Source organism: Rhincodon typus, chromosome 9 (genome assembly GCF_021869965.1).
Source record: "Rhincodon typus isolate 14 chromosome 9, sRhiTyp1.1, whole genome shotgun sequence".
NCBI lineage: Eukaryota > Metazoa > Chordata > Chondrichthyes > Orectolobiformes > Rhincodontidae > Rhincodon > Rhincodon typus.
The window spans coordinates 42,178,631-42,198,809 of record NC_063340.1 but is presented as its reverse complement, the minus strand read 5'-3'; the positions used below and the strand labels follow the sequence as shown (position 1 = coordinate 42,198,809).

The 20,179-nt window shown below is 39.3% G+C and overlaps 1 protein-coding gene across 1 annotated transcript in view; it reads right to left on the bottom strand.

Annotated features, from left to right (window-relative positions):
- Positions 1 to 1,681: 1,681 nt before the first annotated feature.
- Positions 1,682 to 20,179, bottom strand: part of LOC109929136 (EGF containing fibulin extracellular matrix protein 1) — a 102,732-nt gene continuing 84,234 nt past the window's right edge. Inside the window, exons 6-11 of the mRNA XM_048601038.1 lie at positions 18,791 to 18,910; positions 16,125 to 16,244; positions 15,396 to 15,515; positions 8,640 to 8,763; positions 5,496 to 5,688; positions 1,682 to 2,246 (exon numbers count right to left, since the gene is read on the bottom strand). Coding sequence (XP_048456995.1) covers positions 2,085 to 2,246; positions 5,496 to 5,688; positions 8,640 to 8,763; positions 15,396 to 15,515; positions 16,125 to 16,244; positions 18,791 to 18,910 — 839 coding nt within the window. The 3' untranslated portion in view covers positions 1,682 to 2,084. The remainder of the gene's footprint in view (positions 2,247 to 5,495; positions 5,689 to 8,639; positions 8,764 to 15,395; positions 15,516 to 16,124; positions 16,245 to 18,790; positions 18,911 to 20,179) is intronic.

The following is a 20,179-nucleotide window of genomic DNA, read 5'->3' as shown; positions in this document are numbered from 1 at the left end:
GAGTATGACTGTGTCAGGCTGTTGTTTGAGTAGTCTGTGAAACAGCTCTCCCAATTTTGGCACTAACCCCCAGATGTTAGTAAGGAGGGCTTTGCAGGGTTGACAGGGCTGTTTCTATAGTTGTCTTTTCCAGTACCTAGGTCAATGCCAGTCATCCATCTGGTTCCATTTATTCATTGAGACTTCATAGTGATTGTTACAACTGAGTGGCTTGCTACACCATTTCAGAGGGAAGTTGAGAATCAACCACATTGATGTGGTCAGGAGTCATATGTAGGCCAGACCAGGTGAGAATGGTAGATTTCCTTCCTTGAAGGACATTAACGTGCCAGATAAGTTTTTCTGACAACTGCCAATGGTTTCATGGTTACCATTAGACTCCTTTTGGCATAGCAGGATTTTGAACCTGGGTCCACGGATCATCACTGGCATTTCAGGATTAATAGCCTAGCAATAATACCACTAGGTCATCTCCTCCTCTGGCTTGTGACTGCACCAATTGTCACAGTAAGGCACGGCTGGGCAAGGCAAGGTACGGCAGGGCAAGCAAGGCTAGGCATACATGCTGCCAGTATGCTGGTAGGCACCAAGATGTTCTGAAAGAGCAGGAGAGCAGTTCTGGTAGGCATCCTGATCCAAACTGTGAACTGGGTGCCTTTCTCTGTGCAGTTGCATATGCCTGGTTGTCAGTATGCCCTGGTAGATTAGTCTGTCCTTGCAGGGCACCCTGCTAGTGCACTGGATGATGCCAGAATGATGGCGATGGGCCCCTGTCAGTGGAGTACCAATGGAAGGGTACATGTAGCTGGTGGATCATGCTCTGCTCTGCTCTGCAGTTTGATTGTGGGTAAGATGGAGTTTATGGTGAGTTGACACAGCCAAGAAGCTGCTCAGGTTTCCACGTTGAGTTTTCCAATGGCTAGTTTGTTTGGTATAATAGCAACAGGAATATGAATAAGGTGAGGTGGGCTCTTAACAAGACATATAACAAACAATGAGTGTGAATTGAAATCTCACCACTGTCTATTAAAAATCTCATCATGCTGCTTGAAAAAGGCATGAAAGATGCGGTGAGATGATTTCAATGCTGAGGTATCCTTTGCTGAATATTTTGATCGATTCTGTCACACATCGTGCTACAGTCTATGTTGTTCAGACTCATGTAAGATTCTCCCCTTGACGTTTGATGCTGGCCTCCTTCAGGAGTGGCTTGTTAGTTTGGCTTCTCCAGTCTCCAGTGATTTTCCACATCGTACCAATACTGGCATCGATGTCCACTGGCGATGTTGAGTCTACCTTGAATCCAGATAATTCATTCAGTCAAGTAACAATGGCCATTGACAGAATGGGGTTCCAGTTCTCGCTTTGCTAGTTATACCAGTACAGCAGGCACAAGGATTCTCAGGGTTATTATGACAAAGTTATTCAATTGCCAAACAACTCCACTTTATATCTATAACATAATATTTAGAAGTTGTACAATGACCTCATGATTGCTGTTAACAGAAATTCTATTATTAATATAGAAACTTCAACTTGAAGTTGATTGAAGACAGGCAATCAATACATTAACCCTTACAGGAATGAATGTTAGAGCAAGAATCAATTTAATTCAAAATTAGTCCTGTTTATGAAGTTTTAATATGAAAAGTAAATGATTTATATTCATGATATTGTAATTTTATTTAGTGGTAGTAAAATTATTTCAAAGAGAATGACAGAATGAGTGGAAAGGCCCATTTCTGTGCTGTAGATCTCTATGACTCTGTTACAACAAATTCATATATGAACTACATTTTATTTGATTAGAAAACAACTTTGTACATCATGATATTAAGTAATTTTGGGCTGGAAAGCAGACATTATAGAACTTTATGTAGCTTTAAATATTAATTTGTAACGTATAGTTATTTCAGTAAGTTATCTCTACACACACTATTAAAGGCACTTTGTACAAAAAGACACAAAAATACAAATGTGAAAGTTAAACTGAATCATAAAGCAAATTACATAAACACATCAAAATGTTAATTGCTGTGGTAATCAATGCTTTACTTTGGCTATTCTTATCTGTGTTATATTAACTAAAATGAATAAGGTCCCACTACTATTGTCAACCGCAACACAGAGGTAGTCCGGTAGTTCATTACGGCATTGACTGTTAACATCTCCAAATCCACGATGTACTCCTTTGGTCCTGTTAAAGGCTTCACTAAGACCAGCATTGCACTCACATTGCTTGTTTGCTGCAGGAATACAAACATGGGAAATAAGTAAATAATAGGGTTTAAAAAATATAGATTTCCTTTCTAAGGCAGCAGCCTCTGAAATGGGAAGGTTGAATGGGGTAGAACATCGCTCCAACTGGTTACCGTGTAAATCTGAGTGTGAGCTTCAGCACTTCTATCTGCCCTTCCTCCTCTAGCGGCATTCCTGGAAGGTTGGGTATGGGGTGTGGTGGGAGATATAACTCTAGAATAACCATTGGTATATACACGTGGAGCTGGAGGCATATGTCTCATGAAGTGATGCAAGTGGATACCACTAAGCAGAAGTCAGATAGCATTTGAATCCAAAGAGATTGATTCCCATTTGCATTGAGAGGGACCAGCCAGAAATCAGTGGCATATGCAACCTGTGAAATTTCAATTCAACATCACCGCAGTTCCGGCTTAAAGAAATATTAGAGATTGGCTACTCATCAGTCAACAGCGACAGAATTACTGGCATGCAAGTTATGTCCCACCACTGCAGGATACAATACACGATTATATAACCAACGTTTTGATCAGCTATCACTGTCTGATAACAATGATGTGGATGCCAGCATCACTTGGGTCTCCCAGCCTAAGTACCAACCTATTTAATGCAGTAGATGATTTTTAGTGTGCAAATCTAGAATTTCAACTGCCTTTAAAAGTCAGAACTGTTGTAATGTGTGCCTTACATTAGCACCTGTTCCACAGGTGATGCAAACACAATCGTCAACCAAGTTAAGTATTAATCTTGTGGGGCTCAAGATTGTGGAAACAGGCCATTCAGACCAACAAGGTGACTCTGACCCTACGAAATACATCCCACTCAGACCCATCCCTCCGACCTATCCCTGTAACCCAGCATTTCCCATGGCTAATGCACCTAACGTACACATCCCTGAACACTATGGGCAATTTAGCATGGCCTAGCTTGCACATCTTTGGACTTTGGGAGGAAACCAGAAACCTATGCAGACATGGGGAGAATGTACAAACTGCATATAGACAGTTGCCCGAGGTTGGAATCGAACTGGGTCAATGGCACTGTGAGGCAGCAGTGCTAACCACTGAGCCACCATGCTGCCCTTTAAATCATAGAATCCATAAAAAGCAGGTGGAAGCAGGCTCAGAGAAGATTCCAACTCTAACTTCAACTTCCAACTTCACAAAAGTATTCCTAGCCACCCCTGCTTGGGATCCTCACCCCCGGCAATTGCTTTTCCCTCACCATGCTCCTCTTATTTGGCAGTTGGAGAGACCCAATACTGGGAGACCTCAATCTAGTAACTGGCATCAGAATACATGATTTATGCTCCAGAGGTTGCAGGGCCAATGTAAATAAAGGTAGACTTTCAAAATCCTTGCTGCTTCTTGGCTCAGATATAATAGACTTCCCTAGTTTGTTGCCTAAAGAAAGACATTAATCCCTATGGCCTCAATTTTCACAATGGTTGTCATTGTGTTTTTTGAAGGGGGATTAGCAGAACATTTGGAGAAATGGTATGCCTGAAAGTCACATACAAACACATTTGAACAACCTCTCAATAGGTTGATGGCTGTATCTAGAGTACAGGGGCTGCAGTGATTCAATCAGGTGGCTCACCAGCATCTTCTCAAAGGTCACTAAGGATGGGCAATGAATGTTGGCCCTGCCAACAATGCCCACATCCAATGACCCAATTAAAAAAGGCTGAAAACGATTGGTTATGGAGTTTCACTACAGAGGCAAAGTGGAAAATTGGTACAATCCCTGTGAGAATTGAGGGCCAATGTATATAATTTATATTAGCAAAGAGTCAGGACTGAGCGTTCATTAGGTTAAAGTGACATGTGGTGCACTCTTGTCCCAAATAAACTTCATGGAGGAAAAACCTGAAAGATTTATGTGCCAGTATTTTAACTTGATACTTTTAAGACATAGATGGGCCAAAGTGTATTCATGAATTCTGACAGACACCCACTGTAACATCATGTAATAGGAATAAGGCAGAAGGCTAGAGACCCAGTTTCTGCCAGATAAGGGACAGAAAGTCTTCCAAGGCCTTTGATATTGAGAACAGCCTGGGGCAGGGGTTTGCTTTGCTAATTTTACTCTTGCTTCTTAGAAGATACCAAGCCACTTCCAGATGATGGATTCAGAGGGTCCAGTTGGAGCAAGTGGCTTGTATCCCAAAGAATGGTTGCAGCCTTATTGTTATAGAAATGCCACCCTGACAGAGGGGAAAGCAAGACCTTGGTGGGGTTGGGCTTTGGCCCCTGATTCCACTGGTGTCAGAATTTCTGGCTAAGTTGACAGCAGAGTTGTACCTTTATGGCATGGTACCTCAGATTGACTGGTATCCATGCTGGAAGGCAATGGCAGATGTGATGTGGGAGAATTCACTGAGCATGTACCAGTGGGTTTTCAGGGTCTGGTCTAGATACATAGATAAAATATAGGCAAAGCAATTATTGCAGGTAACTATGTGAGGGCCAAGGGTAAGGTAGTGGCATTGTCATGAACTAAATGTGGAAAGTTGTCGGATTCCGGCAGCAGATGGAAAATATACTATTTGTTTAGCCTTCTGATTGAAAATAAAGATAACACTTGAGTATTTTGTTTTTGATGGCAAGTTGATTAGAAATAGCACTCTGATCATCAACAATTTCATTCAAACACCATGGATCTGAAAATCCCTAGGTCTTCTACCAAGGTTTGCCCTGAACCTCCCAGGATTGTATTCCATTGAATGGAACCTCGATGAGCCTCAAACCTGGGAGCTGGCATAGGAAGGAGTGGAGTCTGTTCCGGGTCTAAGGCTTTTACTGGGCCCCAGAGAGCACTGCTACAGATACACTTTGTCAGATCAGGAGTATCTCCATGACATCTGGTGGCTCTGTGGTCTGAAACACCAAAGGAAATGTTGCATGATTTTTACCACATTTTCAAACTGTTCTCCCCAGAACAGGGAATGAGGGGAGAACAAATCATTTTTTCCAGGGAGGTGCACACCCCCAACTTTTCACATTCTATCCTCCCTCCCTTCTTCAATCTGGGACCAAACAGCAATATGTTAACTTCTGGCCTCTTTGAAAGACAGGCCCTTTAGAAGCACTCCCTTTAGTGGTGAGATGCAATCTATTGAGAAGCAATTGGGTGAGACTCCCACTACGAACATTTCAACTATCATACAGATTTTTGAGGCCCACCTCTTGAAATCAAAAAAAAGTAGTTGATAGGAAAATGTAAATATGACTCACCCTCAGATAGAACTCGCCTTCATTTCCAGAGATGATCTGGAAGGTGTTGAAGGTATTGGGGTAAACACTTGTTGCTTGAATTTGGAAGATATCAGATGGGACAGATCTGTCTGATCGAACATTCATGTATTTATACACATAGGAATAAGGCTGGTCACGGCAAGCTGCATTTGCTGCTGGGCAGACACAGCGACTGAATTTAAAAATAAAGCAAAATAGGCATCATTAAGAGTGCAAATGCTCAGCATATCCTGCAGTTTCCTAGGAATACTGCTTTAGGATTAATTGGTACATATTGAGGAATCAGGTTATAGTGCAGTATGTCCATACAAATGAACTCAAATATCTGTCGTAATAAACTGTAGTCCCATTTCTAAAATCCCTTCACTCTCTAAAATCCTGGAATGTGTTGTCATTTCCCAAATCCATGCCCAGTTTTTCTTTGATTCTATGTTGGAATACCTCCAATTAGGTTGCAGCATTGGAACAGCTGCTGTGAAATTTGCAAATAACATTCTTTGTTAACAGCGTTCATGATAAACTGTCCCTTTTGTCCTTCTTGATCTTTCTGTACCTTTCAGCACATACCATCCTGCTCAGCACCCCTCCTGTATTCAGAGATAGTAAGAACTGCCGATGCTGGAGTCAGAGATAACACAGTGTGGAAATGGATGAACACAGCAGGCCAGGCAGCATCAGGGGAGCAGGAAACCTGACGTTTCAGGTCAGGACCCTTCTTCAGAAATTGGGGGAGGGGGAAGGGAGCCGTGAAATAAATAGAGAGGAGGGGTGGGGCTGGGGAAGGTAGGTGGGATGGTGATAGGTGAGTGCAGGATGCAGTGGTGGGGATTGGTCAGTGAGGTGGGAGGAGCGGATAGGTGGGAAACTGATAAGGTCCACACTGAGACCATTGGGTAATAGGCTCCCAAGGTGGAATTGTCACAATGTCACAATGACGCCACGCAGAAACTGGAGGAGCAGCACCTCATATTCCGCCTTGGGAGCTGTAGCCTAATGGTCTCAATGTGGACTTTATCGGTGTTATCTTTGCCCTTCACTACCTCTATAGCCTACTCCAGCTTAACAAGCTGGTGGGGTTTTCCACTCCTTCAGTTCTGGCTTTCCCCGTATCCCTGATTTTAATTGCAGCCCTATTTCTGACCGTATTCTGCAGTTTTGATCCTAATCTCCAGAATTACCCTGTGTAATCCTTGCCACTCCTCTATGCCTCTCTCCTTTTAAGGTGCTGCTCCTGAACTAGCTTCCGGTCATCTGTCTTGCTGCCTGCTATCCCTCTCTGTAGCTTGGTGTAAAATATATTTTCACTTGGTTCTTTTCATTAAGCTCCTTGGGATATTTTGTTATTCTACATATGCTTTATGTATATGAATTGTTGCTGAAGAAAGCCATATAGTTTTTCTAAGTACCAGTAATGCATGCTTCTCAGTATCACTAGAAATAAAGATACTCACTTAGAAGCTGCATATCACAGTGTCTGCTGACAAAACTTAGTCCAGGTCAGCTCCGTCTCCTCAGTTCTACTCTGTTTAAGTCCCAGCACCACTGAACCAGACCAAATTTTGCTCCTTTAGACGCTGCTTCTACTGCTAATGGAAATGATTCTGCACACTACATACTGTACTGGGAATTCTTGCAAGTACTGTCATTTCTAGCTGTAATGTGAAGTAGCTAGACCTTTCTACAATTTGGTAGCAGTTTCATTATGGTTCGTTATCAATAGTGCTAAATTGGAATTAAGGAAAAGGAGTAGGGGAAAGTGAATGGTAATGAAGAGGGTGAAACGGATGATAATGAAGTAAGATGGCATTGCAGGAGGGCACAATGGGTGGCCAGTGAAGAGGGAGAATGGATTGTAATGAAGAGGAAAAGGAAGGGGAAAGGATGGCAATTAAATGAAAAGGGAAGGGAGGGATATGTGAAAGGAAGAGAAGCTGACAGAAGTAGGAAGTGATCCTTGGTAAGGGGAGAAAAAGAGGGTGAATCTGAAAAGGGGCATGGTTTGGGGTCTGAGGCTGTAGATAGGGAAGAAGGTACCAATATTACCTGAGAGAGGAAAAACAGACTAATGCCTGGAATGACAGAACTGACATATGAAGAAAGACTGTATTGAATGAGGAGGGATCTCAGCGAAACATATTAAATCCTGATGGGACCGGACTGGCTAAATGTGGGAAGAATGTTTCCAGTGTTGGGGAAATCCAAAACTAAGGGTCGTAGTCTAAGAATAAAGGGTAAGCCATTCAGGACTGATATGAGGAAAGATTTCTTCACTGAGAGTTGTGAACCTGTGGAATTCTCTGCCACACAAAACTGTTAGGCCTAGTTTATTGGATATATTCAAGAGGGTGCTGGACATGACCCTTGTGGCTAAAGGGATCAAGGGTCATGGGGAGAAAACCTACTCTTGCACCTATTTTCTATGTTTCTATGTAACACCAGCATCAGCTTGGAATGGACAGTGGAAGAGTGCCAGCTTGAAAAGTGAGAGTAATTGCTGTGAATTGCTTAGAGGGGAGAGAAGCCAAATATGAATTGGGAACACTGGAGGAGAATAGGAGGTCCTGCTCAAATGGTGATCAACTACATTGGATAACCTCCATGCAAACTAAATTAGGATAAGTGAGTGATTGTTGACATCATTTTCAGATCTCACTGGTCTCTCAAAAACCTACATGTCAATTTATTAATGTTAATTAAATTAAGAATTTATTCGTTGCGAAAAAAAGTGCTAAAAGTTAATCAGAATGTAACATTCTAAGGTCAAACATTAAAATGCTTTAGGGGACCTCCTCTAAATTCTGTAGAATAAAAAATGCTATTTTTTAATAATATATACAAAATGCTATATGCAGTTAGGGAAGTTGAAAATTGGTTGGGATTAGCTATATCTATTTTAGTCTAGATAATGGCTGTGCGCCTCAAAAGAGTAAATGCTCACTTGAAGATATGTTTCAGGATGAGGTAATGATGATCACTTGTTTGTAACATTCCCGATATTTTTAAGATAGTTTATAACTCGGTTGATTTTCAAATGTTAGAAGTTCACTTTCATTTTGATTTGTTTCCCTCCTGAATCATGAAATCAAAACAGTGTTAAGAGAGTTGAAATGTTTAAATACTTACTTTTCAGACATCTGATTATAAGGTTCGTGGCATGGATTTCGAGGATAACATCTATATCCACCATGATAGTTCCAACATTTCTCTTGTTCCAGACAAACATTTCCTGTTTCACATTCATTTATATCTGTTTAAGGGGAAAAAAAATTGAAAACTGAAAGAATCAACCTGAGGTTGAATCTTAATCCCTGAATTCCAATAAATCCATGAAATGCTGTTGTGGTGGTGATCATTGTGACAATTGTTGCAAAGATAACCACTACAATGATTGAACATAATAAGGATGGGAGCAACCACTTTGGAAACTATGGAACTGATAGTACTACTTTGTCAACAGGAAAGAATATTTCCTTAACATGTTCTCTCATGCTCTGGGCAGTTCTTTTCTGGTGTTCCATATGGCCTTCACAGCTTCGCAATGATGCAACTCCAACATGATCGAAGTTCTGATCTGTAAATCCTGCTCTATATTCAGCGCCTAATAGGAACATAGTCATAGAGTCATAGAGTCATACAGCACGGAAACATACCCTTCGGTCCAACCTGTCCATGGCGAACATAGTCTCAAACTAAACCACTTCCACTTGTCTGATCCTGGCCTATATTCCTCCAAACCTTTCCTAATCATCTACCTATCCAAATGTTTTTTAAACATTGTAATTTTACCCACATCCACCCCTTCCTCAGGAAGTTCATTCCACGCACGAACAACCCACTGTATAAAAAAAATTGCTTTTCGTGTCTTTTGTAAATCTCTCTCCTCTCACCTTAAAAATGTGCCCCCTAATCTTGAAATCCCCCATCCTCAGGAAAAGGCAACTTCCATTAACTCTATCTATACCTCTCATTATTTTATAAACTTCTATCAGGTCACCTCTCAACCTCCTATTCTCCAGCCTATCCTTATAGCTCAAATCTTCCACAGTTGGCAACATCCTGGTAGGAAGGAATATAGGAGCAGAAGCAGGCTATTCAATCCGTTGAGTATGGTCAGTCATTCAATTAGCTCATGGGTCATCATCTGCCTCAATGCCACTTTACTGCATTATCTCTATGCCCCTTGATGTGATTACAATCCATTTCTGTCCTGAACATGCCTCAATGATTGAGTTTTCACAGCCCTCTAGGATAGAGAATTCCAAAGATTCATTACCTTCTGAATGAAAAAAAATTCCTCCTCATCTGAGTCTTAAATGCCCTACTATTTCTCTGAGACTATATTTCCTGGTTCAAGACTTACCAGCTGGGGGAAATATCTCATCTGCATCACCCTGTCATGCCCTGTAAAAACTTCGTCAATATCAATGAGATAACCTCTTATTCTTTGAAATTCTAGAGAATATAGGCCCAGTAACCTCAATGCCTCTTTATAACATAATCTGGCCACCCTGTTGTTTGGTCTGGTGAACCTCTGTTGTGCTCCCTCTATGGGTTATATTCTCCATTAGATAAAGAGAACAAAACTGTACAAAATGCTTTGGATGCCTTCCTAATTGCTTGCTATATCTACATGCTAGCTTTTAGTGCCTGGTGAATAAGGACACCCAGGTCTATTTGGATATCGACATTTCTCAACATTTCATTATTTATGAAGTATGCTATAAGTTTTAATCAAAGCAGATAACTTCAGATATTTCATATCATATTCCATCTGCACATGCTACCCATTCACACAGCCTGTCCAATTCCCATTGAAGCCTCCTTGTATCACTGTCACAATGCATGTTCCCACCTAGTTTTGTGTCTTCAGCAATATGGAAATATTACATTTATTCCTCACAGCCACATTATTGATGTAGAGTGTTAACAACTGTGGACCAAGGAATGATCGTGTAGTACTCTACTAGCAACAGCCTGGCATTCATAGAATGGCCAACTTAATCCTATGCTGTTTTCTGTCTGCTAACCAATTCTCAATCTCATGTGCTAATTTTGTTTACTAACCTTCAGCGCAGAACCTTATCAAATACCTGGAAATCTAAATACATTACTGGTTTCTTAGTATCTGTACTGCAAATAACATCTTCAAAGAACTTCAGTAGGTTTGTCAAACATAATTTCCCTTTCATAAATCTATTATTGACTTTGCCAAATCATATCATTATTTTCTTGGTGTTCAGTTATTGCATCCTTTATCACCAATTCAAATATTTTCTCCATTACTGACATCAAATTAACAGGTCTAGCAGTTCTCTATTTTCTCTCTTTGTCCATTCCTAAATAGTAGAGTTACATTTTCTACTTTCCAGTCTGCGGGAATCTTTCCACAATCTGTAGAATTTTAAAAGATGCCATCAATACATCCATTATCTCTAAAGCCATCACTTTAAGCACACTCAAGTGTGGCTTGTCGAGTCCATCAACCTTCAATCAATTTTAAATTATGAGTATCACTTCTTTATTGATATTAATTTCATGAAATTACTCATTTTTACAACTCTTCTGATGCCCTAGTGTTTCTGGAAAACTTGCTGTATCTTCCTTCATGAAGACAGACACAAAGTACTTGCTTTGTTTCTCTGCTATTTATCTATTCTCCATTACAAATTCTCCCGCTTCCACCTGCAATGGACCCACATTTGTCTTTGCTAATCTTTTCCTTTTCACATACTTAGTGAAGCTTTTACAGTTCACCTTTGTTTCTCATTTCTGTCTGGAATTCATATCCTCTTTTACCTTTATCAGTTTCTTAGTTATCCTTTGCTGGATTTTAAATTGTTCCTGATCTTCACACTTATTGGTGTTTATGGCTACCTAATAAGCCACCTCCTTTGATCTAATGCACGTTTGGCTTCTTTTGTTAGCCATTTGTTCAACATTCTTGTTGGGTGTCTTTTTTAAATCTTCGATGAATGTATACATGTTACAATCCCTGCAATACTTACTTAAACATGAACCATTATCTGTCTATCAGCAAATCTTTTAGTGTACTTTCCCAATTCACATAGCCCACTTGCCCATTATAGATTCATTGCTTCCTTTGTTCAGATATTAAGAATGCCAGTTTGGAATGAATTACGAGTTACATACTTTATGTAAAATTTTATCATATTATGTTCACTTTGTTCCCCAAGAGTGCCTTTCAGAAAGGTTATTGATTAGGTTTTTCTTATTACATATTTGGAATGATCTCATCTTTATTACTTTTCTTTATTGTGGAAAACATGGGAAAAGGATACTGCTTAAACCAACAAAACCATGGAAGGAGATGTAGCAGTTTTAACATAATTAGTAAACTCATTGTGTGTTATATTTACAATGATCTGAAGAAAGGTCGGATTGCCAGACCTGCTGAATTTCTCCAGCAATTTCTGTGTTTGTTTCAGATTTCCAGCATCCACTGTTCTTTATTTTATTTTGTTACATATTTACGCTGTTGCTTTGTTCAAGCAGTAGGGGAGGATTGCTCATCAGCACCATGTGTGTGTGTTAAGGGCAGTTTTACCCAAAGACAGTCTGTTGACTGAAACCAATCAGGAATGGGTTAGGAGTGCACAGCATGTCAACAACTCTGAGAGGCTGCTTATCTGCCCAGGCGCCAATGTGTGAACAAAATAAGGGCAATAGGGGTCTAGATTCCAACTGTTAACTCTCTCTCCCTGTAGAGAAGCCACACAGAATTGGAAGATTCTCACTCATGATTTGCCTTTGAGCTGCCTATAACTAGTGAGAGGCTGAACAATTAGTACATCAACTGCCCTGCGTCTTCAGTGAAGAACCAGAGAGATTTGGAAAGAGAAAAATGTGAGATCAGAAGGACTCAGAAGAAGCAAAAGGATACTACATTGGACCCTGTGGACTGGCACAATTGAACCATGCTCTCTTTTTGTTTTTCCTCACCATCCATAATATCAATGCCTTTCTTGTTTGTCTGTGTCGATGTACATGTGTGTATAGGGATTCAGGAAGGAGCAGAATTTAAGGTAAAGAGTTATAAGTTGATAAGTTTTATTTTGTTTACCTGTGGTTAGATCTGATTTATTTGTAATAGAGTGTAGTTTCTTGATTAATGTATTCTATTAATCTGAGTTTGACAGCAGGTAAATTGGAGATTTTGAATAATTTGTTTAAAATCTTTCACTCTTGTGACCACCACAGGATTAGTGGGGCTTAATTGTCATTATACTGTCCCAAGTAGGTCAGGATGTATTATAAGATAATGTTAGCATTTTGGATCATGGACTTTCACTAGTGATTTGAAATCTTGACCCAACAGAACAGCCCTATTTCTACTTGTTCTTCAATGCACTGTTCCAGACATCATCCTCCAAAGCAGCAGTGTGGATTAGGTTTTGCCAATCAATATGAAAATTAAAGTTGCCCATTATTACTTCAAATAATGCTTATCACAATGTTTTTCCTCAAAATTCAATGGTTTTCAAACTGACAAGAAAGGTTGAGATGTGGGATTTTAATGACCTGATTTTATTTGATTTTCTTTACTCAGTTTCTTTTACAGCAGCCATTCAGATTGAGAGGAAGTTCTGAGGAAGGGTCACCGGACCTGAAACATTAACTCTGATTTTTTCTTCACAGATGCTGCCAGACCTGCTGAGCTTTTCCAGTAACTTTGTTTTTGTTCCTGATTCACAGCATCCGCAGTTCTTTCAGTTTTTATTCAGATTGAGAGGCTGGTTGACTTCTGGGCGGAAGAACCTGACCCACAGGGCTAGTCGGAGGTGTTAATTGCAGAGATGGGTTCACTGATCACAGGAATAGAAGCAGATCACTGCAGGTTAGCTTGGGATGCTGGGCGTGGAGGGAGCATCCTCTGTGAGGCTGTGCTCAATTTCACAAATATAAATGATTTTTACATTAAACAAGAGCAAAATTCATGAAATCTAGGAAATCTGAAATATCAACATACGGCATTCTAAAATACTCAAAGGACTGGCAGCAAGTGCAGAGAGAGAAACAAAATGAATATTTCAAGTTGATGATCTTTTATCAGAACTTGTTTTATTTGCTGTCCATGTACTACTGTGAACAATTCCATTTCTTAGTTATACTAGTTTTTATACTGGTGTAATATATTGTTGTGGAACACAGACAGATTGATGCTATGTGGTGTAGTAATGTGCCAATGACCATTTAATGACATTGGTTCTTGATAAATACCACAGCATTGAACTAACAACAGGAAAAAAAATACATACTAGGCTGGAGAAAAACAAAAATCTGTTTGGACTCATTCCCTGCATCAGAACTGAAAACAAAATGTGAACAAGCATATTTTCCAATCTTTCTTTCCCTTTTTGCATCTGATTTGGTTGAATAGACCCTCCTCATTCACCCTCAGTCACACTGTTGGTTTGATTAGTCACCAATTCTCAGACCCTTCTCCCCCAACACATACACACAGCAACTTTTTGGACAAGAGATAGTAGGAACTGCCGATGCTGGAGAATCAGAGATAACAAGGTGTAGAAATGGATGAACACAGCAGGCCAGGCAGCATCAGAGGCACAGAAAGGCTGACGTTTCGGGCCTAGACCCTCTTTCTGAAGAAGGGTCTAGACCCGAAACGTCAGCTTTCCTGCTCTTCTGATGCTGCTTGGCCTGCTGTGTTCATCCAGCTCTACACCTTGTTATCTCTAACTTTCTGGACAAAATGTTTCAAAACAAAAATGTACACAAATAAGTCTAACTAATGTGACAGATTGTGAGATATTTCACAATGTAGTATCTGGTCCAATTAATATGTTTAAGGTTAAAATTAACAATTCCTTTGAAAATCTACTCATATACAGTTATACAAAATAATGATTCTGAAAGGGTTGATATTGGAAACTGCACTAAGCTTCACACAATCTGATAATGTCATATTGGCTTGGATTGGATAAGGCAGAAAATCTTAGAACCTTATGGACTGCAGGTTTATACTCAAAGTCTCCTCATAGTCTGAGTGACAGTATCTAATGAACTAACATGACTTGTGCTTTTTTGATGTCATGCAATGAACTGTTAAGACAACAGCATCTTCTTGCTAAGCATAATTATGGTCCTCTAGCCAATGAAAACTAATTAGTCCCTTGTACCCCATCAAAGCAAAGAAGATTGGTGATCTCATCCTTCTACCTACAAATAACAAATACATCATCTTACAAATTAATTTGACATGTATACAGTCAGTGCTCGAAAAGAGACTTAACAATTGAAAGAAGATGAAACATCAATATCTGAATGATAATCACTAATAAATTAAAAAAGAAACAGGAGAAACTTCTTTACTCAAACAACAATTAGAATGAAGAACTTGGTATTGCAAAAGTAATTGAGGCAAATGGCATACATAAGGGAGAAAGGAATAAAACATATTGCTAATAGGATGATTTGAAGTACAGTGGAACATAAACCCTGGCAATAGAATAGTTGAACCAATTACTGAGCATATATGTTATGTAATTCTGATTAATTTGATTAAGTAATTCTGTATGGCTTTGAAAAATTTAGCAATTATTGTTCAGTTTTGTGTTGATTACTCATTGATGATTAGCAGATTTTATTGCTGATCTAGTCAATGCAACCACTTTTGAGATGTTAACATTTTGTTAATTGAACATTGGAATCTACCAGCATGGCTAAGTTAACGTGTAATAAATTATCAAAGCTGATGTTCAACATTTTTAAGGATTTGTGGTGCCTAGGAGGTGTTTATTATTAGAAGCAAGCAAGTCGTAATTTTAGATTTTCAACATCCAAAATAAGATGTAGTTTTCTAATATAAGAAAGAAGAAATTGTTGCTTGGATTACCATACCTTGGCACATTCTGGAACCCAGGAGTTTGTATCCCTCAGGACAGAGGCAGGAGTATCGTCCTGGTTCATTTATACATTGGTACTGACACATGAAGCTTGAGTAGGCACATTCATCGATATCTGCATTATAAGAGATAATTTTACAGCTTGTAAAAAAAAACATAAAATTTGCAGCATAAGTTAATACTTTCTTGCAATGACATCTGTACACAAACATTTGCAGAAAATGAGTCATGTCAGCTGTAACCCTGGAACTTATTATAGGTAAATTGTTCAAAACTTCTTGAAGCATTGAGAAATACAGTGTGACCAGAATGAGAACTGAATTCATTCACAACAAAGTGGAATGGAATATATTCTGTGTGGATGTAGTGTGATATTTACTATGCACCTTACTATAATATACATCATCTGGTACTACCTAGTCTTGCAATGGATAACCGAAGTAGAAAATTCCAACTTTCATCAGTGACATCTTGGCATTTTAGTAAAATTTAATCAAAGCAATGAAACATCTAATGAATAATGAAGTAACAAATGAACCCAAACAGGCTGAATTCTAGTAAGTGCTAAAATAAACTAGCAATTTTGTTATTAATTGTCAGCATTATTAAAATGGCCAAAATGATAACCTTCTCATTTTTACATATTAACAAAACAGCAGGAAATAGAACTGTTACACATTTGTTATAAATTATCCTACATATTGAGAGACCATTCACTAATTACCTCTGCATGTCACTTTGTCTGGATTTAACTCATATCCTTGGTCACACTGGCAGATGAACGAACCGACAATATTAAAGCATTGGTGATCACACGGGGCACTTGTTTCACACTCATTAATATCTAGAGGGGAAATAGAAATATAATATTTAAAACATTAGCTCTATGTATTTCTCCACAGTTGTCATCAGACTTGCTGCGTTTCTCCAGCATTTTCTTTGTTGTTAATTCCTATCCATCTGCGTGCTGTTCCAAAATATACCTTGCCTTGCACTGAAGCCAAAATTGCTTCAGAAACAATGCAAAATATGCAACAAATGCCATGATGTCTGCATTCTATCTTTACTGCTTCACCAGACTTTTGTTGAAAAGCTGTTCTTTACTCTCCCACAAAATGCAACTGGGCATGTGCAGATAGGTCACAGCAACCATCTTTAATAGTATATCCGTTTCTTCGTTAGGAGCTTGCATGTTAATTTTAAAGGCACATTTATAGTGACGGACTTTCAGCCCTTTCATGAAATTCTTTCCCAGTACCCCATGCCCACCCAAGTATAATTTGATTAATATATTTTAAGAAGGCAGTGTAGTTATGAATAAAGAGGATGCTGAGTGGGTGTTAGACCCACCTCTTTTGGTGAGGCAGTGTGACTGATAGGGAGCTTACCAATGCATTCAAAATCTCATCAGAAAGTGAATGTAATTTCAGATCAAGATGAAAGTCACTCTGGAAATGCTTGACCTGGAAATGGCCCACCACAGTCAAACAATGCAAATTATCCATTGAGTAGCATAGTTTCCTTGGATGGTAGTGGTCTACAATGGCTTTCAGATCTGGATGAAGTTGCAACCATCATATATTTTTATGGAGCCACTTAATGTTACGGAGTATCCTAACAGAGAAGGGACATGGTTTGGGGGTGTCATGATGACTGTGCAGAGATTTTAAGCCAATGTTAACATGGACACTTTTATCTAATGTTCTCCTGAGGCTATCTTTTTTCTTCAAAGCAGTCAATACTTTACATTAACAGTAGACTTTCATTCCACTTCAGTAAATTCTGACTTTTTTTGAAATATTGCAGGAAATTATTACATTTTTCAAAGGATTGCTGACTGTTACATTTGGCACGCAAAACCTCTCCACTTTAAACAGAGATTAACATTCACAACAGTGGACATTCAGACTGGGATACCCTAAATAGAACGAAAGCCAAGTGTTAATTTATTCAGTCTATTTATCCAGAACAGTCCACAAGGCACAGTAACAATCTCCAGATTCCCTCAGGTTCTGCCTGAAATATTGTTTCATTTATTTTGATTTTTCCTTAGTAGCACTGAATTGTCAGTTTAAGAAAACAGTTTTTATAGGTGTCCAACCAAAATATCTACTGTAAAGTACAGAATGCAGTCCAGTAATCAAGGCCAAATCTGTGTTTACTCCTAAAAGAAAAAGCCAAAATGTAAAGATTGACTTGACATCCCTCTGCCAAACAGAAGTAACAATAAGGCATCTGTTAAGCATGCTCTATTAAGAAGGTCTCTCCTTCCACAATTCTCTCCTGGTCTCACTGAGGTTCAGTCTCATAAGCTTTGAGAGCCACCCAGTACCTTGTACAAATGGCCATGTCTGCTAAGAGCATATGAACTGGCCCAGATTTTCCTTGGTGCCTCACTGGTGGAAGTACAATATAGACTCTGTCAGTGTGATAACTGGAGTCCCTGGTACATGTCTGGTAGGGTTAGGATGACAGAATGGAAGCAGCTCCCAACAAATTCCTGGTCATTGAATATGTTATTCACCAAAGGATCAAAGTGGCATGATTGCCAATTTCTGGCCTGTTAGCGCATGTATATAACAGAAGGCACTGAACTGCAGTCAGGAGTGAGGAGTGTAGCTGATTTATTCCCTTCCCAGGCCAGCGGTCCTGAGGCTAACTAAAAGTGCATTATTGCCATCCAGCAGGGATTAACTTCAATCCAGACTTCTGATTGAACCCAGGGTATTCCAGATCTTTATGGCTCACTGCCACAACAGGCAATGCAATTACTCAGTAAGCCATCAGGGGAGCTAATTAGAAGTTCTTATTACATTACACTTTTCACATAAAGACAGCTTGTTTCATATGCCTACAAGAGAATTTTTTTTTGCGGAATTACTGGAACACCAAGAATTACTATGACCTGTGGCTTTAGGCCAACCTGGCAAACACAAGTAGGAAAGCATTTCTGTGGGGTATTGCTCACAGTGTAAGAAAGTGGTTCAAAATTACTCTGGTATAATGACTGCCAGTTTCTAATGATGTCACCATGGAGATTGAAAGATTCCTTATTGTTGAAGTGACTGAATAAACCTGAAAGAATGGAACTTCACCCTGGCTTTAGGTTGCATGTGAATTAATAGACAGTATATTCCATTCAACAGTATAAATGGCTGTGTATCTTTACAGAGTAAAAGAGAGGGAGGACTTAGGACAATTAAAATTAAATATTCTGCAAAACTTTAATTCTGCTTTTAAATGCAAGAAAGACACTTTTAATATACTCTTAAGGCATACGAAAACAGATGGAAAAGCTTCCTTATACTAATACTGGAATCGCTGTAGGTGATGCTTTATAGATTTCTGCACAGTATCCCAACACTGTGAGTAGGAACAGCGGAGACTTACCTCGACATGTGCGATTATTGCTTGCCAACTGAAAACCTGTGTTGCACTGACAGTAATAGGAACCGGGTGTGTTGACACATCCATGATGGCAATAGGTGGCTACGTTACATTCATCAATGTCTGCATAATCAATGAAAAATACATTACACAACTGCTCACATTTAAGTAAATCATTGCCAGACACCCAGAATGATTAATGCCAAGGGCCATTGCCCAATGATGTAATATTATCACAGTAAGGTTGACTTTTTCATTCTGTTTCAAGTCACATTTTATTGTTAACACTTGGATCCATTCTGTCTTCTTTAGTAAGTTGCCTACTAATCTTCACCAGAACTCAAAAGCTGCAGTCTGGTAGCAATTTGGATTTGGTTATTTCCTCTTCCATTTCAAACTATATTAGTGCTGAACAAACACATTTATAACAGGGGGGTATTAGGCCACTGGATTAATCAGCCCAGCGGCAGCCGTATTGCTAACTATAGGTACGATAACATCGTTTCATCAGAGTTTTGAGATGAAATCAGTCACTTCCTCAAGCTATGTTGAAACTTTAATTCAGCATTTATCATTTAATTTTAACATAGTAATTTTCAGAATCAGTAACGCCAACATATACTGCTTCACCTTATTGCCGTGAAAAGGGTCTGGTGGACCTTTCTGTTGGACTACTATAACTCCTATGGTGCTTTTCTTTAATAAACATAGGAACAAGTAACTCAGGAGCCCAGTCCATTTTGCCATTCAATATTGTATTGTCATATTGTGGTCTCAATCCCACTCTCCTGCCTCCTTACATACCCTTCAACTCCAGTTCTACCTTAAAAATATTCACTAACCCAGTCTCCACTGCTGTCTGTTGAAGAGAGTTACACAGACTAATGACTGTATGAGGTAAAAAATTCTCATCTCCATTTGAATATTTATAAAACAGTGTCTCCTCAGTTTCATCTCTCCCATAACGGGAAAACATCTTTTAGCATCCACTCTGTCAAGTTCCCTCAGGATCTTTTAATGTCTCAATAAGATCATCTCTTATTTTTAACAGACATAAACCCAATTTGTCCAACCTTTCCTCATTTGTCCCAGGAATCAGTCAAGTGAACCATCTTGGGCTGCTTTTAATAAAGTTGTCCTGATGTAATTTTGTAGTGGTTTGCTACGCTGAAAGACTTGCTTCCTTCAGTAGACAGTTACAAGCCAAACAGAATGGTATGGAACCAGAATCAAATAAAACTAGGCTGGGACAACAAGGTGCAGGGCTGGACGAACACAGCAGGCCGAGCAGCATCATAGGAGCAGAGAGGCTGACGTTTCGGGTCTAGACCCTTCATCAGAAAAGGGGGAGGGGAAGGGGGTTTTGAAATAAATAGGGAGAGAGTGGGAGGC